Genomic DNA, 26,973 nt, shown 5'->3' with positions numbered 1-26,973 from the left:
AAGCGTTATCGCCCTTCAGATTGGCGCCGTATAGAGTGCGCCCCACATGCACATCTCTGCGTGCATTGGGAACATCTCCCGCACTCGTTGTGGGAGGTGCTCCCAATAAACGGTTGAGATGTGCTGTTGGGCGCCGACGCGAATTCGATGTTTGGTGGTTGATCTAATTCCACCCGTCCACCGAATCGTTGACCTGTCCCACTCCGCCCTCCTTTGAAAGAAAAGAAGCCTCTGAAACCGTCTACCAGAAACATCGAACAATCCACCGCTTCTCCGTCTTTCCTCCTACGCTTCAGCTCTCTCTCTCTCTCTCTCTCTCTCTATTTCTCTCTCATAATTTTCTTCGTTGAAAACCGAAGGACTCATCGTCTTTTTCTCCTCCTTCCTACCACGCTTCAGACCACCGATTTTAGGTCTCTCTCTCTCTCTCTCTCTCTCTCTCTCATAATTTTCTTCGTTGAAGACCGAAGGACTTACCGAGTATTTTTCTCTCTTTGTATCTCCGGGGAAAAAGGCGAGCTTCTGTCGAGCTCGCCGTCCTCGTGTCCATGCCGGCGACTTCCTCACCTTCCTCCCCGTTCTTTCTAATCTCCTTCCTCGTCTTCTTCGTCTTTGGCCTATGTTCTTCGCTCGTACGATCCGAACTTGATTCATCGGCGATTCGCTTACCATCCGACGATGCAGTGCACGCAGATGATCTGTGCGCGGGGTCGAGCCCTCCTTCTTGTCCCGTCAATTGTTTCCGAACAGATCCGGTCTGCGGCGAAGACGGCGTTACCTACTGGTGTGGCTGCGCGGATGCTATGTGTGCCGGCACGCGGGTCGCTAAGTTAGGGTTTTGCGAGGTCGGAAATGGAGGCAGCGGGCCCGTGTCCGGTCAGGCGCTACTGCTAGTTCACATTGTCTGGCTTATCGTTCTAGGGTTTTCAGTGTTGTTCGGGCTTTTCTGATGGGGGATCCGACTGATGACCAGTATTTCGTATTCTTTATAATTGTTCTTCGTTAAAGCCTTCCCGGCTTGCGTTGGATTCTGCTACATGTGCGTTCTTGTATGTAAGAGAGATTTGTACAATCATTGTTTCTTCTCATGATTCTTTTTTGGAAATAAAACTAGTCCCATTCTTTTTTATTGTCTGCTTACATGTATCTTTATTCATGAATATAATTCTTTCTTGTAGGCCATTTTTCTTGAATGACAATGAACCCTCACTTAATCCATGCCGAAGTGATGAAATTAAAATTACTAAAACCTAAAAAAAATATTTCAGAGCACCACTCCACTATTAAAAGGGGCTGTTCCTAGCTATTAATGAGGGATCGGAATTAGGGCATTTTGATATTCCAGGAAAAAATTACCATATTTCGATAGTCTATTAACAACCGGGAATTGATCGAGTTCAGATGCTGATTATGGAGATCACATTGGCGCCCCACATGCACATCTCAACGTGCATTGGGAACATTTCCCGCATTTATGATGGGGAGACATTCCCAATACACGGGTGGGAGGTGCTGTGGGGCGCCAATTTGATCTCATGATTATGAGGATTCAAATGTCATTGGGAAATAATAAAATGATGAAGAGCTAGGTTTTCTTTTCTTTTCTTTTTTTTTTTTAATTTTTTTGGCTGCGTATGAAGAGCTCGGATTACTAAATTCTATTTCTATCCCTGACTCAACACAAGTAAAATATTTCTATATCTTCCGAGTCTTGAATCTTGAGTTTTAAACATAAAGTGATACTTAGTAGCCATCTAATGGAAACTTAATTTATGTTCAAGTGTATATAATAGACTTCTTCTAAATACTCATCTTTTGATATTTTAGTCTTCTATTGCATTTCTTCTATCCTTCCAATTCAACGCAAGCAGAACTTGACAGCAGTGACCCATTGCTGAGCAACACCCATAAATTCATGAGAAAAAAATGAAACATTCAAGGGCTTCTTGTAGCCAACTCTCAATTTGTATTTTTTTTTCCAGACAAGAATTTGCACAAATGGGTGTGAAGCATTGCTGATGATAAGGGTGTGATAGAAGTTGATAACTAGGTGGACAAGGTGTAGCATCAAATCCCTTGAATTTTTAATCACAAGCTTTTATGTGAGACGTCTTTGTTTTCTGAACATTAATCTCATTCAATACAAGATCTAGATTAAGCACCTTGGGATAACAAAATTTGCTTCATTCACAAGCACAAGAGAAGTAGCAATGTAACTGATAGTCTTTTAAACAAGTGTTGTTGTGTAGGAGAAGTAGCTTTTGCAAAAGAGTACTTTATATGAGAACAGCCTTATTATTATTATTTTTTCTATTTGCAAATGGATACTTTGTATGAGGAGAAATGTGCTTGATTGGGAGATGCAAGAACTTTTGTCTTTTATGGAATTAATGAACAAGGCTCACCTGTGTTTGGATTCAGAAGATCAGGTAGTATGGGCTGCAAAAAAAAAAAGAAAAAAAATCAGGACTCTTCTCAGTTCGGAGTCAGCTGGAAACAAAGTAGTTGGAGGTAGATATGGAAACCCAAAAGATCCCTAAAGGTGATTTTCTTCTTGTGGACAGCCATTCTAGACAGGATTCTTGCTACGAATCACTTGATACCTGAAGAAATGGAGGTTCCTACTCAATGCTGCTTATGTAATTTCCAAGAAGAATTAGTCCATCACCTGCTAATTCATTGTAAAGTTTCCTATAGCATTTGGTTGCATTTTATTCAACTATTTGGAATTCTGTGGGTGTTTCCAAGGGATCTGAGCTCCCTCATATCTGCCTGGTCTACTGGTGGTATAAGCAAAAAAGGAGTTATGCTATGGAAACTGATTCCTTTTGTAACATGTTGGAGGATCTGGCAAGAAAGAAATAGCAGAATGGTTAAGGGAGTAGCCAAGGAAAAGAAGGGGTTAATTGGATAATTGGAAAGGCTGTTAGCTTCTTGGTCTAAGGCATGCAAGGAGTTTTCAAGTTGGCCTCAGATTATTGTGGATAATCTAGTGTGACCTCAATTTTTAATTTATGGTTTTCAATTATCAAAAAAAGATTATTGTGGTTTGCGAATAATGATTTTGTAATTTCTGCTTCATAGTTGTAAAGATTATCTTATAGAGGGCCCTTTTGTTGACCTGTTTTTGTATAGCATTTTTGGGCAGAGCTCTCCCTTGCCCTATATACAGTAATACAATACCATATTTCAAGTAAATAAATAAATAAATAAAATAGGGTCCTTAAACATTAGCTAAGAATATTTTGGTTTCAGGTACCATTTTTCAGTTTTCTCTCATTATTGTTAGGGTAAAAGACTTAAACCTCCCTTGACATTTCACCTAAATACTAAAACCTCCCCTTACCTTTGTGATAGGACTTAAACCTCTGTCATTGGCTGATGTAGCAAGACAAAAACCTTCCCTTGCTCAAACTATTTTTAACTGCCATTAGCACATAATCATGTGTGCCATTAAATTTTTTTCAATAACCCGACAATGCTCCTGTTTAACTCAATAGTGCTTGAGTGCTTCCCATTACATGTTACTTTCTTCAACAGAAACAAAGACTGACTCATATATCCCAAACTTCTAAATTTTCTCAACAGAGCCCTTTCTGACATGCTGCACCCTTGATCTGTCTAACTTATTCCAAATCATTATTGGTTGGGAGTGCAATCCTTGTGAAAACTGTGAAGAGTCAAAGGCCATGGTACCTCCACCAGTCCTGAAAAAAACAAATTAATTCCTCTTTCATCAGAACAAGCCTAGCTCTTATTCGTTATATTTTCTCTACTTTTTTCATGACAATGAGCAAAACTATTTCGTTCGTCAGGATTAAAACATGGCCATCCATTTGTGATGATATCATGTTAAAATGCACAGCCAATTTGTTTCTTTTTTTAATTGTTCCTTACCATGAACTCAAAGAACCCACTTCATCTTTCAGGATGAAAATCATAATAGCAGGAAAACCAAATTAATTCTTCCCAATACAAGCCAACCCACTTAAACTTTCAATAATCTGAAGTCTGAACATACCCAATTTATCATAATATTGAATTTCATTAACTGCTTTTATCAGTATCAGAAGAAAAAAAGGGGAGCTGTTGAGATCTCACCTTCTCAGGGAAGGGAATCTTCCTTGCTTCTCATCAGGGTTGTTGTCTCCCAACCCAACCTTTCCATGTGGCTGGCCTTTCGTAATATATTCAAGGTTCAGAAGAAAAGGAAGTAGGCGTTGATGATCTTCCGGGCTACTTCTTGAGGCAAAGAAGGTATGACAGTATTTTTGTGTTTCCTGTATCCCAAACTGTAGCCATCTAGATAAGATAGAGTGATGCATGAAGTAGGATTGATGTGCACAAATCGGTAGCCATTTGTATAAATTTGGCTTTAGTTCTTCATAGCTGATTAAAACTGAAAATAGTTTGCGATTTGACATTACCATTTGTAATGCCAGTTCATATGGTGCTTTTAGTGGATTAATTTGGTTTCAGATACATAATTTGAATGAATTTTATGTAAATGCTGGTTTTGGTTAGTCATATCTATTGCAATTTCTTTCACTAGTGAAAAAATAAATACTTGAAAGATGAAGATAGCAGTATGAATAGGTTACAAAGAAGACAGCAATATATGCTTATAATTAGGCATGCCAAAAACCTGGACATCGATCTGCACCGTCATTGGGTGGATTTGGTTCGATCAATCATTGCAACAACCATATTGATATTGTTCTATTTCATGGGCATGAATAGTGCGCTGGACAATGAATTATTTGAAACTGGGTAACAAGAAAAGCTGATATGCAATGAAAGGAGCACATTCAGTTCTATGTATCTTTCTATTAAAGTCAAACATATAGAACAGCATGAGGGCATTTTCGATATATCTTTCATTCTGTCATGGTTAACAGTATAATCTTCTAGTATTCATACAATGATACAATATCTTCAGATTTAGAGTTGGTGTTGTTATGTTTGTGTTTCGGATTGATACAATTTCACGGTTTTCTTGAAAATTTGAAAAAATAAAATCAAGGATAAAAGAGTCTTTTTATTGATTCTGTATTGCATATCACACTGATGGTAGGTTTAATGTGGCGTTCAGTATCGTGGAATGATCACGAGATATTGCATTTCAAAACACACAACGACAGTTTAGGATGTTCAGTTAGGTTTTTCTCGTGATCAAAACACGTTACCCCGTTGTATGCTATGATGACTGATCCCATGCTTTGCATATGATGTTTACCCTAACGTAAATCCATTTTTTTACCATTGCAACCTCTCTTACAGAGCACCGCCGCTGCCCCTTGCTTCTCTGCTCACCGCTGCAACTCCAACCACAGCTTCTTGCTTCACCACTCGCCACTGCAATTCCGACCACTACTGCATCGAACCGTCGGCGGTAAGTGCTCCATCTCTGTCTACTCTTACTTACATCTGTATTACATTTGTTTTAAGCTAATGAATAAGTGCTGCTTCTCCGATTCTTTTACTTTGTGACTGGTTACATGTTTACATATCTACATGTTTATGTATTGTGAGAAACAAAATTTCTCTTTGTCTATAGAACTATAAAAGCAATTAACAGATATTCTCTGCGTCAGTAGTCCCCCTGGTGTTTTTGGTCCTTGATCTAAGCTTAATGTTGGGCTTTTGCAATTTACTTTCTGCCCCAACATCCAAAACCCACAAAAGGCTGTCACACAATGATTACGGAAAGAGGCAACTTTACTTTGTCAATCATTTTACCTAGAAATCAAAACCCATCTTCACACTTACTTTCTAGGAGAAAGGGGCAACCTTCTATGATAAATGGGACCTATTTATTTTGTAAAGAGGCTGGGCCGAATGGGTCCTAGTATCTTTTCTTGTAATATTTTTTCTTTTTCTTGTTAGCTAATGGGCCTGTTATTTCTTTTTGTTTGAACTCTTTATGTTACTGCCTAGCTGGGTGGCCCACTTAAGGGCATACTTATAATTATTTTAACATTAATTCTTAATAAAAAGGATTAGAGAAGAAAGGGAAGGATATTCAAACCTTTCTTCTTCTTCCTCCTCTTTTCTCCATCTTCTCTTGTACTGCTGCTCTTACTTTTCTTCTTCCTTTTTCTCTTTAATTTTTCAAATTTACACCTATTTTTGAGGACTGGTTTACATCTTTGTATCAGAGCAGGTTTCTTTCTTCCTTCTTTTCTTCTTCCTCTTTTCCCATACACCCTTAGATTAAGAGAGTGTATGGAGAGATAGGTTCTCTATAGCTCAGAGGATCTCTGGCGTAGTTGGTAGAGGGTTTGGAGAGTTTAAATCTGGCTGGATATTGCTAAGAAGTGGTGTTGTTCTGTTGTTGCCCAAAACCCTAGCCGACTAGAGATTTTCGAAGGTACAGGTAAAGGTGAAGCTTTGGGTGTGGCGCTCTGTGCTTGGGAGGTGTCTTTTGACTCCTAAAGGAGGGCGGTTCAGGTTTAGAAGAGATTGGGAAGCTCTGGTAGGAGTGGCTGCATCTTCTCTCTTCCTCCCCAATAGTTGGATGGAGTAAAACCTTAGTTTTTAAGCATCTAGGTTCTGGTTTGACTTCAAGTAAGTTTATATAGACCAAATTTCTGGTTCTTTGATTTTCGTTTTATTAATGGAGCCATAGGAAGTGAGTTAAAGAAAGTGCCGATTTTCGGCCTTGGCTCGGTAGATTCCGTTTTGACTGGTGTGACCACAATCAAGATAGATGGGACAAATTATCTTGCTTGGGCACAATCTATAAGAATTTATGTCTGTAGTAGAGGAAAACTCGGGTAACTCACAGGTAGTAAAGTGAAACCTGAAGAGATAGACCCTGAATTTGAGAAATGGATGCAGGAGAACTATACTGTCATTGGATGGTTGGTCAACTCTATGCAACCTCATATAAATTAGCATTATCTCTGAATGTCTTCGGCTAAGGAGATATGGGACAGTGTTACTAAGACCTATTCACAGAAGTTGAATGTAGCCAGAGTCTACAGGTTGAAAAGCGACGTGAAAAACCTAAGACAGGGGGAGAAGAGTGTAGCAATCTACTACTCTATATTGAAATCCCTATGGCAAGAAATTGATGTTATGGAGACAATTGTATGGGAGAGTAAGAATGATGATGCTGAAATGTATAGGAAATTGGTGGAGAAATAGGGTGTTTGAATTTCTTACTGGATTCAACCCTGAGTTTGACATCATTAGGCAAAATATCCTGGCCAAAGATGAGGTTACTCTTTCCCAAGCATACGCTATGATAAGTAGTGAGGAGAGTAGGCGGCAGGTTTAGTAACAGAGTCCACCTACATAATACTTTGCACATGCTGGAATAAAGCCAAAGGGTCCTACTGAGAAAAAAGAGCAGATATGTGAATATTGCAAGGAATCGAGGCATACGAAGGACACTTGCTGGAAGGTTCATCCTGAGCTTCTTCCTGATAGGGAAGGAACCAGTGGGTTGTAAATGGGTATTTACCATTAAATATCACTCTGATGGATCTATTGAGAGGTTTAATGCTAGGCTGGTTGCTAAAGGCTACACTCAGATGTATGGTATTGACTATCTTGAGACATTTGCTCCTGTAGCTAAGATGACCTCAGTCCGGGTTTTGTTATCTCTAGCCGCTACTTTTGATTGGCCCCTACACCAGTTTGATGTTAAAAATGCCTTCTTGAATGGAGACCTACATGAAGATGTCTATATGTCTTTGCCTACAGGGGTGTATGGGAAGAAAATGCAAGGCAAGGTGTGTAAATTGCAGAAATTTATTTATGGTCTCAAATAGGCTCCTCGGGCTTGGTTTGAGAGGTTCAAGGCTGTTGTTGTTTCTTTTGGTTACACACAAACTCAATCTGATCATACCCTGTTCTTGAAGAGAAATGGCTTTCTGGTGACCTTTTTGATAGTTTATGTTGATGATATTGTGGTCACGGGTAATGACACTCAAGAGGTCAGTAAACTCAAAAGATTTCTTAACTCTGAATTTGAGATCAAGGATTTGGGAGATCTTCAGTATTTTTTGGGCATTGAAGTTGCTAGATCTAAGGATGGTATCTTCATTTCTCGGCGTAAATATGTCCTTGACCTCCTTGCTGTGACTGGTAAACTTGGAGCTAAACCAATATCCACTCCTATTGATCCCAATCATAAGCTTTTTGCTACAGATGGTGACTTTTTATCTCATAAGGGGGTGTTTCAGAGACTGCTTGGGAAGTTGTTATATCTTTGCATGACTCGGCCAAACATTTCCTATGCAGTAAGTGTTATTAGTCAATTTATGCATTCTCCCAGAGATACTCATTCAGCTGCTGTAGAAAGGGTTCTGTGTTACTTGAAAGGTACTCCAGGGAAATGTATTATATTTGCCAAACATGGACACATGAAGCTGGAAGTTTTCACTGATGCTGATTGGGCATGATGTATTGATGATAGGAGATCCACCTCAGGTTATTGTGCTTTGGTCGCTGGGAACATTGTGTCATGGAGGAGTAAGAAACAATTTGTAGTTGCTAGATCCTCAGCTGAAGCAGAATACAGGGCAATGGCACACATGGTGTGTCAGAATTACTGTGGCTACGATCCCTTTTAAAAGAATTGGGGGTTGACTATGAGAAGCCAATGATGCTCTATTGTGACAACCAAGCAGCTATCAATATTGTACATAATCCTGTTCAACATGACAGAACTAAGCACATTGAGGTTGATGGACATTTTATAAGGGAAAGAGTTTCCTTAGGAGAAGTTCGTTTGCCATTCATCACATCAGACGAACAGTTGGCTGATATCTTGACCAAGGGAGTTCCGAGAGGGAAAATGACACACCTTATAAGCAAGCTGGGCATGATTGACATCTATGCTCAGCTTGAGGGGGAGTGTAAAGAGACTGGGCCGAATGAGTCCTAGTATCTTCTCTTGTAATATTTTTTCTTTTTCTTGTTAGCTAATGGGCCTGCTATTTCTTTTTGTTTGATCTCTTTATGTTACTGCCTAGCTGGCCGCCCACTTAAGGGCATACTTGTAATTATTTTAACATTAATTCTTAATAAAAAGGATTAGAGAAGAAAGGGAAGGATATTCAAACCTTTCTTCTTCTTCCTCCTATTTTCTCCATCTTCTCTTGTACTGCTGCTCTTACTTTTCTTCTTCCTTTTTCTCTCTAATTTTTCAAATTTACACCTATTTTTGAGGACTGGTTTACATCTTATTTATCTTTACATGATTTATTTTTGTTTTTATGGGTAGTTGCAATATGAATTAGATGTTTGAGTCTTAAGGAGCCTTGGCCACAACCATGGCTATGTGTACAAACCATTTAACTCGGCTTTAGATTTCCAGGTAAAATGCATGTCATAGATATCTGACTTAGTATTCCTCATGTTAATTCTCTTTCGTTATTTGTTCTCACATACTAATCTTGGTGAAAATTGAATCAACTGTCTCTCACTCTATTGGAACCCTGTCAGTTAAACTGTAAAGATGCAATCAACACATTCAGGAATGTAATCTGAATTGAAAATTTCTGTTAAGGAGCTTCAATTTTCTTAAAGGTTTTAAGAATTTGGTATCTAATTGAAGTTTTCTTTGAGGATGAATAAACCATGAAGGTCCACAATATATAGATATTATAGTTAACAGTCCTGCATAATCTGAATTTTGGTCAGATTGACTGTAATTTATAGTATTTGATCTTGAGGTACATTTTGCTGTATGTAAGACTATATACAATTTGATGTATGCAGCAAATTATATACTCCTTTGAGGATTGAAAATTTCTTTGGGTCAACATTTTGTTTTGTTCAATTTTGAGGCAGAATTCCTACGGTTAAGAGGGGACATTACTTGCATAATCTGAATTTTGGTCACTCTCTTCTAACTTGGAGCCTCAGGCTAATTGTACTAGGTTGGATTTCCAAGTAGCAAGTTACTGTGTTGATATGAATGGTTGGATTTTCATGACGTCATTCTTTGAAACTCTTTACTCCCAAGCTCATGTTCTTTTTGTAAGATAGTTTTAAGAGGTCAAGTAGTGGCAGTGCCATACATTGGAATCTTGATAAGAATATACATCGTGGCTTCTGATTTAATATTTTGATTCAGTCCAATCAAATTTCAGGTTGGACAAACAGTCATGATACTTTGCATTAGCTTAAATTGCATGTCATTAGAGTCATCCTTTGATTTCTGATAGAACTTTACCAATTTCCAAGCTGGGTTCATGCCAAACTGTAACAGTAATTTGCATTTGCATATGTTGGTGGACCATTTAACTTGTTGCACTTTAGATTCAGTTTTATGCAAAACGCATCACAATGGTTATCAGCTTACTTAGCAGGACTCAACATCACCTCAAGATGCTTCTTTCGTCTAGGGTAATTGCAACAGAGGCAATACCCAATTGCCTCAAGGAGGATTTTTATCTATATCATTTTTTATGTGTTGTATCAAGTGTTATTATATTTCTTATGACCGGAGATAATATTCTTTTTATTTTTTAAGTAGTTGTTTTAGAATACTTGCTCGCAGTAATTGCAAAATGTTTGATGTCTTCCATTTATGAATTGAAAGACTAGTTTATAGGAAGTGTTGATGCCTATATAACTTCCCTCACTCCCGGTCCCGGCTACCCCTTCTCTTCTTTTTTGTTTCTTTTTTGGTGCTTCTTTCTGGTTGATGGGCTTAAAGTGGATGGGTAGTATGTGCTATTTGCACACTTGATGTCTTCTCACTTGCAAGTTTCTAGTTGCTTAGAACATAGCCGGTGAGGTCCTCTGTGGCATGTTCTGTGAATATTACCTAGCTTCTTTTTCTGCCTTCTGTTTTCAACTTTTATTGGTATGATTTGGAAGCCGGTACTTCTTGTCATTTGTTGGTCCCTATGGAAAGAACATTAAGGAGAGAGTGTTCAATGCAAAAGTCTTCCCTGGAAGCAGTAATAGGAAGAATTAAGAGATCCTACTTTCCTGTGGGCAAGCATTTACAAGGAGTCCACAAGCTCCACATGCTTACAGTTTTCCACTCTATCAGATCATTGGCATTAAATCTTATGGGATGATTCCTTGAATGTATTGCCGTGATGATGTATTTGTTAGCTGTTTGTGTTACATGTGCGAATTAAATATTTTAAAATTGACAAAATTATTTATGTGTCGTATCCTGCTCATCATGAGCTGCAACCACCTTTTCCATTCTCGGAAGCGATTCCTACGACATGAGGTTCCATAGAAGGACAATAAAAATCAGAAAGCAGGAATTCTAATCCATCACCTACAGCTCCTGCAACCGACAAAGACATCAAAAAGGTCAGTTTATCTCCAAAATGTGGTCATGAATTAGAATTAGAATAGAATACCCTGTTCATATGACCATTTACTCTAGTATATTTATCGCTTTCTTTATTTCGGCTGAATTTTCAAAGCATTGCAATCGATTGTCTGGCCCCTAACTGAAAAGAATAAAACAATTAACAGGGTGAATTAGAATATCCTGTTCATATGATCATCCCCGTTGGCAGTAGTACTCTAATGCTTTGCATTTCTTTCTGTCCTTATTAAGCTCGGTGGATACCCAATCGATCTCCGTTTTCCAATATAACAGTTCGTTTTTTCTTACAATTTTGGGCATACGATGCAAGACGCAATTGGTATACCTGCTTGCTTTTCATCTGGGTAAAAGCCAATAGATGATCCGGCCTCTGCCGTGACCAGGGTCGGTCAAAGCGTCTTCTTGTCTGCATGCAGAACAAAGGTTGTCAATGTTGGGAAAAATCACCTATATTTTTCTTTGTGCAAATCAGGGATATCTTAGCCAATAAAGAACAAGTATGCTGAATAACAAAAAAACAGAATAAGCAACAGTAGTAGATACAAAGTTTTTATGTGGAAAACCCCTCAATGTGAGGGTAAAAACCACGGGACTGAAATCTAAATCATCTACTATCAACAATGAAAATGTGATACAATGTTTTTCTATCCAATGAGAATTAGATGATGAACATCAAGAAAACTCTTGGATTTTAATAACTAAAACATCAACAAAGTAAATAATAAATAGGAAATCTCTTACCGAAGGTGGAAACACAACAATGAAAGCAAGAAGAGATGTTGAAAATGGATTTGTCTTCTTCGTTTCAGTCCTTGTAAATCTCCTATTCTTTCGAACTCTTCTTTTCAAAACCCCTTCTTTGTTCTCTGTTATCTCCTAGAGAGCTGTTGAAGTTGAGAGAGTGGAGAGTGAATTCTCCAAATCAAGGTTCAAAATATTGATACAGTTTTTGGTACTTTTTATTTTTTTATTTTTTCGCAACTGGTTCAGGGGGGACCGGTTTAGGCCTCCCCCACACCCTTAACCAGTCAAACTCTCCATACACCCACTGTAGGGGCGTATTGGAGGGTTCTCAGAATGATATGTATCGATCGATATGAGTCGATACGTGTCGATACTTTGAACCTTGCTCCAAATTCATTTATAGCCAAAAAACGTATTGGCTTGCAAGACAAGCCAAATAATACAAAATGCCCTTTTAGTTGATTTCCCCTTTTTGTCCTTTTCACTTTATTTTATTTTGTCTTTCTTATATGTCAGTCCCACTTCATGAGGAGGACAACCCAATAGCCAGTGAGCACCATTTGATCACCATCACATGGTGCAAGAATCTATCACTCCATAGCCTCTGCATCTCCGTCCAAGGACCTGAGGGAGATAATCAATGCAATTGCAAAGCTGAGCTGAAGCCATGGTATTTCTAGAGGAAACAAGGTTCCAAGCGATTCATAGAGGAAGACAAGGCGGTGGATGTCTTCTGGGACCTTAAGGCCGCCAGTTTGAATGGAGAAACTAAGCCACAGTCGGATTACTACGTAGTCGTCATATCTGAAGATGAGGCTGTATTGGCGATGGGAAAACATTAGATGCATTTCACAAGCGTATGAGAACGATGGATATGGTTAATGGAGTTAGATTATTGGTGGTTGTAATGGTTGATAAATAAAATTAGATGATATTTGAAGGGTATTTGTGTCCTTTCAAATGCCACTTAATTAACAGTTTTGTTTTAAATTGACATATTTTGAAAGTTTAGATGCTAAATTGGCATCTTTTAAAGTTCGGGGACCAAATATAATTTTAGGGATGTAAAAATTGTTTTTGTTTTCATAAAAAAACAATGTTGTTACACTATAATTGTTTTCTTGAGTGTTTTAATTAAAGAAAAACAGAATACTTGACATTTGAGGGGGTGTTCGACAAAAACAATATAGTTCTTATGATGATGCATTTTTTTTTTGAAAAATGATTAATCATTTTTTTGGGTGATGGCCAATCTTTTGGCTAAGTATCTCGTCATTTGGTCTATTTCCAAGTGGTCGATGACTCAAGCCGAAGTGGGGAACTTTGGCTACCGGGCTGAGTTGAGTTGGACAGGCTAGGTGCCGAGCTGCTTGTGAGGTACTGGGCTGACCAGGTGCCGAGTTGACCAGGTGGCGAGCTGGATTGATGAGTTCCGTTGCTCTTTAGAACCTGCAAGGAACTAAATGTCAAAGGACCCGAGGTGACTAACTTGGCGAGGTCGCTCCGATGCTTAAGTTAGTACTTTCATAGTAGACTATGAACTAAAAATCACAAAGTATGAGAGCTAGAATTTGCTTACTTGCTTACTTTTTTACTCGCCTCCTTGCCATTGGGGTTGGTGCCTTTATATAGGCATTGTTTGGCGTGGGTTTCACGCACCATATCCGAGATTTTTGCGAGGTTGTCTATGTGGTCGAGATTCCTGGAGGTAACTGCCATGCACGTTGACCATCCTCCGGATCGTTCGGCACGTGGGCCAACTTCTAAGGATCGTGGGATTGTTTGGATATGCATGTTGAATTCGTCGGCGAGCACGTGTTGCAAGTCGCCAGGTCGGCACACGTGCCAGGTTGCGCTTGGGCCAGGCTGCCAGGTCGGTGCCTGTACCAGGCCACCAGGTTGTGCTTGTGCCAGGTCGCGCTTGGGCCAAGCTGCCAGGTCGGTGCCTGTGCCAGGCCGCCAGGTGGGACACCATCAACTTGACTAAGGCAAGTTGTTGCCAAAGTGGTTCCGAGTGTCACATATTTGTTCCGAGGTGCCATGTGTCACAATATCATTAGAGGGCCAAATTCGCCCTCATCAAAAAACAAAAATTTGTTGAACACCCCCCGAATCATCAACACTGTTTTTTGAATTTAAATAATAACCTCCAACCATTTGCACAAAAAAAAAATTCAGGACCAAAAAAATTAAATATATATCAGTAATTCATTGTTAATTGGGTTGTTTATTTACGTGGGTTCCATGTATTACATCAAAATGGCAAAATTACCCTTTATGATATTTCTAACTATTTTACCCATTTCATTTGAATGTTAAAAGGAAAGGGGAAGAAGGGTTATGAAACATGACATTGATCAATTGTTGAAGCTCCTGCTCCCCTGTTCAAGCTCTCCCGTTTAATGATCAACTATAAGTAGGCGATCACTTGTTTGGTTTCATAACCCTTCTTCCCTTTTCTTTCTTTTAAATTCAGACAAAATGGGTGACTAAAGCATGAAAATGTATATCTAAAGTGTATTCAACACTTGACATTTGTAAAATAAAGAACTTAAAAGTAATATTTTTTTATAATAATTTTATAAATGTGAATTTTATTATTTATGCAATTTTATGCTGGGAGAATTAATAATTGAATGGAAGAGAGCCCAAACATATGTCCAAGAAAGACAAACCCAAGTTCTATGGCCCAAGTATGAGTGCTGATTCGTTTTCCGCTTTACTCTAAACAAGGTCTGGTATTTTGGGTATATCTTTCTTTACAAATGTCGAAATTCAATGATTATTGAGGCTATGGATAACTAAGAGATAGGGCTACAATTCATCTGTTGATAACTTTCTTTAAATCAATCTCTATCCAAGCAAAAATTGGGGGATAAAACGCGGATCCGAGTTGAGCAGATTGAGGAGCCTGTCAGTACAATAAAAGGGAAAAATCTGACCAAAAAGGGGGACGACTTGCAAAGGTTATTTGCATTATTTTATCAATCTTTCACAAAAAAGAAGAGGGGAAAATGATGTCAAGCGTGGCTAAAGCTTCAACAAGGCTAGGGAGGATCTTGATCGATGAGTTTTACATGTTATTTTACTTTGATTCCTTGAGAGATTTCAATGTTTAATTTTGATATTGAGAGATTTCTTTTATTATTTTGATAAACCCAGAAGTTATATTCTTCAGTTTCCATATAAGATTAGTCATGCTCTTTTTTATGTGCAATTTTTTAAAAAATAATTGATTGAGTAGATTTATTTTATGAGTTGATCATTGACTTCAATATTGTCAATCTGAGATGTTTTCGTTCTTGGGTAGCTTGTAAGAATAGATCATTCGGTTTTTCATCGAAAATTAATTATCTCAGAATATATACTTTTGTTATTGTCGTTAGTTTCAAGGTTATATTTCATGATTGTTTGTTTGTGATGTGAAACTTGCAATTGAGTAATAAATAGGAATCAAAGTTGAGACCAGTTAAGCAAATCGATCAAGTGAATCTCAAAGCTTTGTTCATCACAAACTACTTTTCATCCTTTAATCGTCATTACTTTTATTCAAATATTTTGCTCTTCTTTTTAGTTTCAGAAATCATTTTTTCTTGGTTATTCACTCTTAGTATAACTCTTTTTGTTGGTTTAATAAGCTTCTCTGTGGATTCGACACCTAAAGCTACGCTTCAACGACCGCGTAGCCAAGGGTAATAATTTTGGGCGAGACAATGGGTAAAATGGTTAGAAAAATATCATAAAGTGTAATTTTTCCATTTTAAAATTATTTAATGCACACCTGATGTCATGTGACGGTGTTGACTAGTCAATTAATAGTAGGGACCTATTAGACACAATTTGAAAGTTTAGGATACTGTAGAGACAAGTTTTAAAGTTAGGGATTGACTTGACATAACCCCCAAGGTTTAGGAATCTTCCCTATTTTTAATACACAAATGCATTCTTATAAAAAGCCTCAAAAGTGGATCAATGTACAAATTGAATTGACATTTGCATTATTTCCAAACATGGGTAATTTGTTTGGGAAGAGTGCAAATGTTGATTCAGTGTATATATGCATTATGACTTAGTTTTGTTAGTATTTGGTAAGAATGCATTTGTGTATTGAAAAAGGGCAGTAAATATAGATTTCAAAGCATGTTTGCATTCAAAATGAGAGCAAAGTTAATTTACATCCAAAAAATGATCTATGTCCACACATTCCAAAGTTAATTTACAAAAAAAAAAAACTGTTTCAACACATTCCAATATAATCTATGTCCACACATTGCAGACTTGGTGGGTCCTAGTCTCATAGTGAGATGTGTGGAGACAAACTATGGTAGAAGCATGTTGGGACAATTTTGGTTGTGAGCATATTCCAACTCCCAAAAATGAATGCGATCTTTGCCGTTAAAGTTGGTTAATGTAAAAATATGGTAGATTCTAATTTCTGAATTTATGTTATACCTATTACAACTAACAATTATTTGGCAAGAGTACAAAATTATCAACACAAAAGAAAACTAACTTTACATTTTTATGAACCATATGTATACCATTTTTGTTGAACATTTTTGTATTTTCACCAATCCACATAGGTTTCAAGATACACAATTTTAAGTTAACCTTTAATTTCTACAGATGAACATCACGTCTGTGCAGATCAGATTAGAACATTTGGTGGGTATTTGGCATCAATGTCATTTCTTAGAAAAATGGTGCCACATTGGTGTCACGTCTGAAATCCTTTTTTTTTTTTTTGGAAAACGCCTAATGTTTGGTTAGTTAATTTCCAAAAAACGTTTGCCCAGGCCACACCTTGGAAATTAGGAAAGGTGTGGTTTGAGAAAATGCCCTTTTTGATGTTTTCTTGTTTTTTCTACTATTGTTAGCAATAATTTGCAAACATGACATTGAAAAACTCTTATGTGGTAGTAACAACAATGATACTAAATAGAAAACCCAAAAAAATGTTTTCTAAGAAAATGGCATACCTATGCGACACTATTTTATGAGAAATGCCTCTCAAGAAATACGTTCTAAACACCACTTTAGGTTGTGTTTGGCACCATTGTCACTTCTACTTGCAATATTTTAAGTTGATCAATACAAATTGTTATAGAAACACTAAATTTGAGTTTTCTAAAGAACCATTAATGTTTCTTTAGAAATTAACCTCAAATTTAGTGTTTTTTCTATAAATGCTATACCTAATCTAATGGATACATTTTTTTAATGGAAGTGGTTGTTTTGTATTGACCAACACAAAACATTGCAAGTAAAATGACAATTGTTACCAAACACAACCTTAGTAAGCACACCCAATAACCATTCAATTAACTTTTTTTTTTGACACCTTTGGCATTTATACCCCCAACCCACCCTTGAAAATATTTCAAACAAATTTTCTGAACAATTCTTAGAATATTTATTGAGTGATTATCGATTGTGATCACAAAGTTGTGCCTATTCTTAAACGTTATTATCTCATCAAACAAACACAATTCTAAAATTTCAAGATTTTGGCTTTAACAACTCTTGAACTTTGTGAAAAGGCCAATTTTGATTCTAAATACAAATACAAATATGAATTGCATACATTTAGAGTGTATATATTTGTATTCATACTCTTACCAAACTGAGCCTAAAGAATATAAATAACCATTTTCCACCGCAAATTTTGGAGAAAAGCCAACATAAGTAGAAACAAATAGCATTTGAAATGGTATTGACAGATCTGTTAGACAATGTTATTTGGCACTGTTGAAGTTTGAATAAAAGATCACTTTTGACCCTAAAGTTTAAAAATTAGTCAATTTAATAAAGTTAATTAGGTTAATTAAATGATCCAAAAGTTTTCATTTTATTTAATTAAGTTAATTAATTAAATTAACTAAGTTATACTAATTAAGATAATTAAGTAAATTAAACAATTAAATCAATAATTAAATTAATTGAGTAAAGAAAGTAAATCAATTAGATTAAATGAACAAAGCTAATTGTTTACCCTTGAAAATATTTAAAATAAATAATAGAATTTAATTGGATTAAATTTTTTAGATCGAAATTGGCCTTACATATATATTCACAACTTACCCTTGAAAATATTTTTTGTTTAAAACAGATTTTTAGACAACCGTCAGAATATTTGTTGGGTGATTATCGATTATGCTCACAAAGTTGTGACTATTCTTGAAAGTTATTATATCATCAAAGTACCAAACAAACACAATTCCATCAAACAAACACAATTACGAAATTTCAAGCAATCATTTTTCTCCACGTTGCGACTTATCTTTTTCGGTGCGCTTTTTGGCGTTGGCCACTATTTTTTTTCCCAACCTTACGACAAGACAACACCACTTTGATGGGATTTTACTGGATAAATACGCGGCCCAGTTCAATATACAGTCCCGTTCCACTCCCGTGGACCCCAAGATTGTCAATTCTCACCGTCCCACAACGATCAATGGGGTGTGGGTGTTGTTAACTGAAGCACTACCAATGTGTATACACGTTGCACCACTATCGACAGATATAGCACACTGGAATCTTGGCTTCTGTTCACTCGGAAATGGCCACTACTCTGGTGCAGCTCCCAGCGGTCGTTAATGGCAGTTTTCAAAGGAGTGATGTTTCGTTCATGTGTACCTCAAAATCTGAAAATCTGTACTTCACTATTTCTCCTCCATGCACTTTTCAGAGAAAAGGGTCTCGGATTAGGTGGGTGCTAAATGTTATCTCCATTTTTTTTTTTCTAACTTAACTTGGTTTGTCTTTGATTATGCCCATCTGTTCAGACTAGATGCAGATTTTATCTTGTCTCCGATGCAACAGAAGAAATAATTAACTATATAAAATAGTTAAAAAACTGAAAATGGTAATACGGAATCCTGGTTGGTTTTTGTGTGATATATTACTTGAGTTGTGTTTTTGTTAATCTAAAATGGGTTTCTTTCTCTTCTTTTGTTTTGTGTTTTTCTTTTTTCAGTAATTGGTAAGTTGAAATGTGCATTTAGAAAACTGAGTGGGTTCGACTTTTTTTTTTTTTTTTTTTTGTTTCTGATGGATGGTCTAAATTGAGCCATGTTGGCGAACTTCCTACAGATGCCAATCAACTAGTACTGATGAACCAAAGACGAGAAGAAATCTACTTGACAATGCGAGCAACCTTCTTACAAATTTGTTAAGTGGGGGGAGTCTGGGAACAATGCCCATAGCTGAAGGCGCTGTCTCTGATCTGTTTGGCCGACCACTTTTCTTTTCACTCTATGATTGGTTCTTGGAGGTGGTTATCCTTCTTCTCTTTCTATGTTTTATTGTTTGTTTACATTGAGTTCTGCTTAAGATATGTATCGAGGATTGTAATTTGTTCATGGAGAGCTTCAGAGCTATTTGTTCCTGCCTTCCAGATGTGGAAATATGTTAGCATCGAATATAGGGAAAGCACATTTTAATCTGTTGTATAACAATTACTGGGACTCTAGTCTGGCTTGACCATGCATTGACATTATTAATAAAGTGATACTTCTTTGTGCTTTACTTTGGTTTCGTTGTTCCTATTTCCATCATCATCATCATCATCATCATCCAAACCTTATCTAATATATGGGGTCGGCTACATGAATCCTGCTTCACCATTCTGTTCTGTTTAAATTGTTTCCAATGTTCCATACTTGGTGCTATATTCCTGCAGTGTGTTAAATTCATTTTCCACATTACTGGGTTGTAAGATTGATTTGAAAATGTTTTATCGTTCTTATTTTTCCCACTGTTGGCATATTTGATAAATTCATCATTGTCATAACTATCTGCCTTGCACCACTAAAGTGGGTTTGACAGCATGGATCCTGTCCAATCATTTTGCTCTATGATCATGTATTCTGGTTTTATTACTAATATCCTAATTTCATTTTCCGGTTTTGTTTTGACAGCATGGTTCAGTCTACAAACTTGCTTTTGGACCAAAATCATTTGTTGTTGTATCAGATCCAATTGTTGCAAGACATATTCTCCGTGAAAATGCATTTTCGTATGACAAGGTATTGCGTATTACTCCTTTTGTTTGTTGTTTTGTTCTTATTAGAGTTTTATGTTCATGCTTCTGAACTTGGCCCTGGAACCTGTATTTCTTTTATCTTGGAGCTCCCGATTACAATTTCTTTCCTCTTTTAATCCATTAATCATGCTTTAAAATTCATCGGGTCAATGCTATGAAATTATGGGAAGTAAGTTTTCTAGAGCCCTAAAGCCCTAAGTTTTAGAGGCTTGTAAATTGTTGGGAGGCTGGTCAGGAAGACAGAACTTGGAAGGTGGGGCCCAAATGGCGTTTCTTGGTCAAATTGTGATTTCTTACCATGCATAGTGCCGTGGTTACACAGTGGACCCATTTCTGTGGCATTGGGTTAGGTACCCTCCACATTTCACCAAGTTTTTTTTTTTTTTTTTTTTTTTAAATTATTATTAAAATCTTGCCTGCTTCTCTTCATGCCTTGCAGGATATTGATTATCTTAATAGTTTCATTTGCACCCTTTGCTCCCATTTTCCTGTTCTTTCTGTATTGCCAAAAGCTTACAGAGGAGGAAGCCTGCTTGAACTAAAGGATAAGGTTGAGCAGGAGAGAGACCAATTGAAAGGGAAAATCATCAGGAGGAGAGTCCTCTCTCTTCTATGCTGGATCAACCTCCAAAGAATTCCAGTATTTCAGGATCACCTGAAAAGTTATCTAATGGAAATCCTTGTGTCTTCCTTGGCACCCTTTCCACTGCAATAAAGTTTGCAGAGTAGTTCTCTTAAAGCACCAGGTGCTGCTGGTTGCTATAGGTGGGGTTATTTTGGTCTTGAAGGGAGCCATTTTTTTAGGCCTTTTAACCAGAACTGAGAGATGGAGACGTCAAAACTTTTTTTTTTTGATCAGCAAGAAATTTTATTAATAAAGTAGCAAAGGTTGCAATCAGTTACAAAAGTTATAGATAGCAGAAAAGCATTAATCTAATCTGCACCCACAAACAATCCGTTACAGTTTTGCCTAGTACAATGTAGATTTATTTTCCCCTTGTTTTGCTAGGGTATCCACCACCCCATTTGCGCTTTGTTTGACCCAACCAAACTGAGAGTTGATCCTCATTGTAAGTATGTCAATTTCTTTGAAGATAAATTTGAGCTTCCAAGGTACTGAAGTGATGTTTTTAGTCCAAGAAATGACCAGTAGTGAGTCTCCTTCTATTTCTAAGTCTGTTATTCTTATCTGCTCAGCCATCTTTAGACCTTGAAGTAGGGCTAGAAATTCAGCCTGTATTGAGTCACCAATACCTATTGGTCTTGAGAATAGTGCCACCACCACACCTTGATGATTTCTAATCACACCCCCTATGCCTGCCCTTCCTGGGTTACCAAAAGAACTCCCATCAAAATTTAGTTTTAGTTTAGTGTAGGGGTATTTCTGTCATTATACTTATGTTGAGGTTGCTGATCTATAATATTATATTAGAACTAGTGTCCCTCACTTAAGTAAGGGCACATGTGTCTTTTCCATTATGTTAGTAATATAAAACATGTTTGGCCGAATGGGAGAGGTGATTTTTTTCCCTGATTCGAACCAGACTTTTCTTCTTCTCCCCTTTTCTCCTCCTTTCTCTCTTTCCTTCTTCTTTGTTCTTCTCTCTTCTTGGCTGTTATCGGACTAACAGAACTCAAAGGTAGGCCAAATCATAATATGGTATAAGAGCTCAATTAAGCAACTCGGATCTGCCCAGATTTCTGTTTTCTGCGCACTCAATCTAGGGTTTTCTCTTGATTTCTTTGCCATCGATTGGAGATAAGGGAAAGGACTGAAAAGGAGTGGTTGCCCTCTTCCCTTGGAGGTTTCTATGCCTCCAGTTGTGCTGTTCATGGTCGGTTGTTGTGGTTTCTAAGAAGCCCTCCCCTAATCGATGAAGAGAAGAGGGCTGATTCGTGTGGTGCAGTGGGTGTCTTGTGTGGTATGATTTTCTTCTTGTGTGGTTTGTTTTTCGGGTGATGAGGTAAGAGATTTCTATGCATATTTTGTTATGAATCAAATAGGGAGTATGTTTCAGATCGTATGATGGGATTTCAGACTGTAGTGTGCTAGGGTTTATGTTGTTTTTTGTGTGATTCAAAGGGGGAGTGGTTCTCATATAGTGGTGAGATTTCAGGTAGTCGTAGGGTAGGGTTTTTTGTGGTGTAAAGAGTGCAACCTTCAGAAATAACAAGTGCTGAAACCAGTGTGATCAAGTTGTGTGCAATGTGCTGAATTCAGGAATAACAGAATTCGGTAATGGGAGATAATAGTGATAGCAAATCTAATGTGATGATACCTACTGACTACCTGAATGTTCAAATGACCTCCATTAAACTGAATGGAGAGAATTATGTACCTTGGGCTAAATCTGTAGAAGTTTTTCTGAAGGCAAAGAAGAAGGTGAAACACATAAGGGAGGAGAAACCCTCCACTGATTCTCATGAGTATGAAGACTAGGAACAAGAGGGTGCACAAATTATCACGTGGTTATGGAACAATATGGAACCCAAGATTAGTGTAAATTTCATGTTTCTTGGCACTGCCAAAGATGTGTGGGACCACACTAAGAAGTTGTATTCTGGTGAAGACAATACAACTAGAGTATATCAGTTGTATCAGGAATACTTTAATCTGCAACAGGGCAATCAGAGTCTTGAGGAGTACTATGCTAGTATGAGAAACATTCGTAATGAGTTGAATGTTTATCACCTCTCACTTCTGATGTCAAAATTCAGCAACAACAAAGAGAACAACTTGATGTGACTTGATTTTTGGTGGGGCTGAAATCAGAGTATGAACCGGTGCGGGCTCAGATACTAGGAGGGTCAGCTCTCCCTTCCTTAGAAGAGGTGTTTGCTCGACTTCGGAGGATTTCCATTGGATCTACGGAGGACTCGAATGTTTCTAATAGATCGACCTTTGCAGTGTCAAGGGGCCGTGGTGTTAGAGGTGGAGCTCGAGGATCTCAGTCTGGCTGTGGTTATAGCAGTGGTCCAGTATATCGCCGGAGTGGTGGTGGTGGACCTACATATAACCGTGGTGGTGGTCATACTGGAGGTAGAGATTCAGGGGGAGCCCGTGGCAGATAACGTGGCTCGGGTCCGAGGAGATGTACTCATTGTGGTATGGATGGACATACCATTAATTATTGCTATGACTTGCATGGTCCACCCTCAACTTGGGCCAATCATACCCTGACTAGTGACACCGGTTTCAGATAGGAGAATCGTTCAGCTGATCAGATGCCTCCTACATCCACAGATGTTCTTGGGAAGGAGATGGTGAGTGCTCCCCGTGATGAGTATGAGAGGTTTGTCCAATTCACATCTTAGCAGAACACGACTACTTTCGCACACTCAGGTATCGCTTGTTTGGCATCCACACCCAATCCATGGATTATTGACTTTGGAGCCTCCGATCACATGACTGGAACTCCAGGTGTGTTTTCTTCCCTCTCTCATTGCTCAACATTACAATTTGTTACCCTTGCTAATCGTTTCACATCCTCGATTTGTGGTGTTGGCAATGTTAACTTGACCCCCTTATCTTTATCTTCAGTTTTGTATGTCCTTAAATTTCCGTTTAACCTTATGTCTGTTAGTTAGTTGACCAAGTCACTCAATTGCTCTATTACTTTTTACCCTTCTATATGTGTTTTTCAGGATCTCAAGACGGGGATGAAGATTGGTGGAGGGCATGAAGCTGGTGGATTGTATTATCTTGACGGTGGTGGAAGAACATCGACAGCTCTCCAGTCATCTCTCTCTCCTCTCCAGTGGCACTGTCGATTTGGTCATCCTTCGCTGAAAGTTTTGAAATCTTTGGTTCCTTCGTTGAGTCAACTTTCTGTTTTAGATTGTGAGTCGTGTTAGTTGGGGAAACATCATCGTGTTCCCTTTAGTCCTAGGGTTGATAACCGTGTGTCGAGTCCTTTTTCTTTGGTTCATTCAGATGTTTGTGGTCCTTATAAAGTGATATACAATGGATATAGATATTTTGTCATTCTTGTTAATGATTTTTCAATAATGACGTGGCTGTATTTAATGAAAGAAAGGAGTGATTTGTTTACCATCTTCAAAAAATTTTATGTTGAGATTCGCATCTAATTTTGTGTTCATATTAAAATTTTTCGTTCTGATAATGGTCGTGAATATTTATCTTCATTATTTCAAGAATACTTGGACCAACATGGCATTATACATCAGACCTCATGTACCTAAACCCCACAACAAAATGGGGTGGCTGAGAGAAAGAATCGTCATCTTTTGGAAACAACTCGATCCCTCATGCATCACATGAATGTTCCCAAACCCTTTTGGAGTGATGCGGTGCTTATTTATTGCTTATTGATTAATCGGATGCCCACGTCTATCCTTAATGGTCATTCCCCATTTACTACCTTGTTTCCCACCTTGTCTCCGTTTTCTCTTTCTCCTCGGGTTTTTGGGTGCGCCTGCTTCGTCCATAATCTGGGCCCTGGGAAGGACAAGTTAGATGCACAATCCATTAAGTGCATCTTCCTTGGCTATTCCTGGACCCAGAAAGGGTATAAGTGTTATCACCCTAGTTCTTGACGTTCCTTTGTGTGTGCTAATGTTACCTTCTTTGAGTCTAGTCTGTTTTTCTTGGGGTCCGGTGATGCTTCTTCCTCCTCATCACCTCCTCCTCTTCCACTTCCAGTTGCCGATTCTGTTCCCCTTGTTCCAGCCGTGACCAAGTCCTTGCCTCCAGGGCCACCACCTGTTGAATGGCCACCTATCCGTCAAGTGTATACACATCATCCGCATGTACCGACTGCTACTCCTCCGGCTCCACCGTCGACAGATCCGACAGTTGTCTCCGCACCAGAAAGGGCACAAGTGTTATAACCCTAAGTTTCATAAATCGTTTGTGTGCCCTGATGTCACCTTCTTTGAATCAGTTCCCTTTTTCTCCAATGCCGAGGTCTCTTCTTCTCCCTCTGTGGTTCCTTTTCCTGTTCCAGTTGTGGACCCCCTTCCCGTAGTTCCCACTCCTACTGCAGATGCGCATCATATGCCAGTTACTACAGAGAGGCCGCCAATTACTCAAGTGTATACTCACAGAAGTGTTTCGGCTCCTCCTCCACTTCAGCACCCGTCGACAAATCCTGCTACTGCCCTTCTATGAGAGACAAATCCTTCACCACCCTTCCTCCTGGTAAGCACACTGTTGGATGTAAATGGGTCTATACAGTGAAGCATCATCCTGATGGCAATGTGGAACGATTGAAGGCACAACTAGTGGCCAAGGGCTATTCTCAGTTATATGGTGTGGACTATATGGAGACATTCTCTCCTGTGGCTAAAATTGGTTAAGTTCGGGTGTTGATCTCATTGGCTACTATGTATATTGGCCTCTCCTATAACTTGACATCAAAAATGCCTTCCTACATGGTGATCTAGTTGAGGAGATGTATATGGAGCAACCACCAGGGTTTGTTGCTCAGGGGGAGGCTGGTAAGGTGTGCAGGCTCAAAAAGGCAATCTATGGACTGAAACAATCTCCTCGTGCATGGTTCGGCAGGTTCAGTGAAGTGGTGAAGGCCTTTGGGATGAAACAGTGTCAGGTTGATCATTCCGTGTTTAGCTATAACTCGGAAGATGGAAACATCTTTCTAGTCGTGTATGTGGATGATATTGTCATAACTGGAAGTGACAACAATGGAATTGACAGGCTGAAAAAATTCTTACAGGACCACTTCAATATGAAAGATCTGGGGAAGCTAAAGTATTTCTTAGGGATAGAAGTTGCGAGGTCAAAATAGGGGATCAACCTATGTTAGAGGAAATATGTTCTTGATCTACTTGAAGAAACAGGGTTGTTAGGTGCTAAACCAGCAAAGGCCCTTATGGAACTCAATGCCAAGTTAAGTGTGGATGCAGGTGAAGAGTTTGATGATCCTGGAAGATATAGAAGGTTGGTGGGAAAGTTGAACTACCCGACCATTACCCGACCAGATATATCATTTGCTGTGAGTGTGGTGAGTCAATTTATGCAACATCCCCGGGTTCCTCAGTGGGAAGCTGTTCTGAGAATTGTTAGGTACCTAAAGGGTGCTCTAGGTCGTAGTTTGTTATACCAAAAAGGAGGACCTCTTGAGATAATAGGGTACATAGATGCTGATTGGGCTGGCTTTATATCAGATAGGAGGTCAACCACAGGGTATTGTACCTTCCTGGGTGGCAATCTTGTAATTTGGAAGAGCAAGAAGCAAACAGTGGTGGCAAGAAGTAGTGCGGAAGCAGAGTACAGGGCTATGGCCCATACCACATGTGAACTAGTATGGCTGATGAACCTACTACAGGAGATGGGTTTCTCAATTGACAAACCCATGAAACTATATTGTGAAAACCAAACTGCTGTTCACATCTCATCCAATCCTGTCTTCCATGAAAGAAGTAAACGTATTGAGGTGGATTGTCACTTTGTGAGAGTGAAAGTGATAAGTGGGGTAATAACTACATCTCATGTGAGCTCAGGAAATTAGTGGGCAGATATCTTCACAAAAGGATTGTCTCGGGGAAGAATAGATTACATTTGTAACAAGCTGAGACCATATGATATATACTCTCCAGCTTGAGGGGGAGTGTTAGACTGCTCGAGTTAGGGGTATTTTGGTCATTCTGGTGTATCTTTTTGAAAGTGAAATGTCTATTGTATCTGAGTTTAAGTTATGTGTCCCATCTTCTATGAGAGACAAAATTATCTTTCTTGTAACTCAAGTTTTTCATGAATAAAAGTTAAGTGGGTTGGCTAGGAGAGGTACTTTTGTACATCCTCTCTTCTAGTCTGGCTGAACACTCTTCTCCTCTCCTTCTTCTTCTTCTTCTTCTTTCTCTTTTCTTTCTTCTTTCTTCTTCTCTACTT

At 38.4% G+C, this 26,973-nt stretch overlaps 2 protein-coding genes and 1 long non-coding RNA gene across 5 annotated transcripts in view; all 3 read left to right on the top strand.

The window, feature by feature from the left end:
* Positions 1-243: 243 nt before the first annotated feature.
* Positions 244-1,127, top strand: LOC148846540 (serine protease inhibitor, Kazal-type family protein). The gene has a single exon (XM_088955628.1). The coding sequence runs from the start codon at positions 549-551 to the stop codon at positions 948-950; it is 402 nt and encodes a 133-aa protein (XP_088811754.1). The 5' UTR covers positions 244-548; the 3' UTR covers positions 951-1,127.
* Positions 1,128-3,729: 2,602 nt separating this feature from the next.
* On the top strand, positions 3,730-13,102 carry LOC148846539 (uncharacterized). Its single transcript, XR_016101909.1, has 3 exons — positions 3,730-4,257; positions 5,281-11,292; positions 12,575-13,102. It is a non-coding gene; the product is annotated as an uncharacterized LOC148846539 (long non-coding RNA).
* A 5,355-nt stretch (positions 13,103-18,457) lies between these two features.
* CYP97B3 (cytochrome P450, family 97, subfamily B, polypeptide 3) overlaps positions 18,458-26,973 on the top strand; it is a 113,905-nt gene continuing 105,389 nt past the window's right edge. For 2 of the 3 annotated variants that reach the window (XM_088954648.1, XM_088954647.1), the window contains exons 1-3: positions 18,459-18,766; positions 19,151-19,331; positions 19,978-20,085. In XM_088954648.1, coding sequence (XP_088810774.1) covers positions 18,618-18,766; positions 19,151-19,331; positions 19,978-20,085 — 438 coding nt within the window. In that variant the 5' untranslated portion in view covers positions 18,459-18,617. Of the gene's footprint in view, positions 18,767-19,150; positions 19,332-19,977; positions 20,086-26,973 lie in introns of all 3 variants that reach the window. The other variant, XM_088954646.1, reaches the window with a different exon arrangement.

The sequence above is a fragment of the Nelumbo lutea genome, chromosome 7, assembly GCF_056320005.1.
Source record: "Nelumbo lutea isolate HS-2025 chromosome 7, American lotus-T2T, whole genome shotgun sequence".
NCBI classification, from domain to species: domain Eukaryota; kingdom Viridiplantae; phylum Streptophyta; class Magnoliopsida; order Proteales; family Nelumbonaceae; genus Nelumbo; species Nelumbo lutea.
The sequence above is the reverse complement of the archived record's forward strand: the minus strand, read 5'-3'. Positions and strand labels throughout refer to the sequence as shown.

Coding starts and splice junctions, on each gene's coding strand:
- LOC148846540 (XM_088955628.1), top strand. CDS start 549: ATGCCGGCGACTTCCTCACCTTCCTCCCCGTTCTTTCTAATCTCCTTC.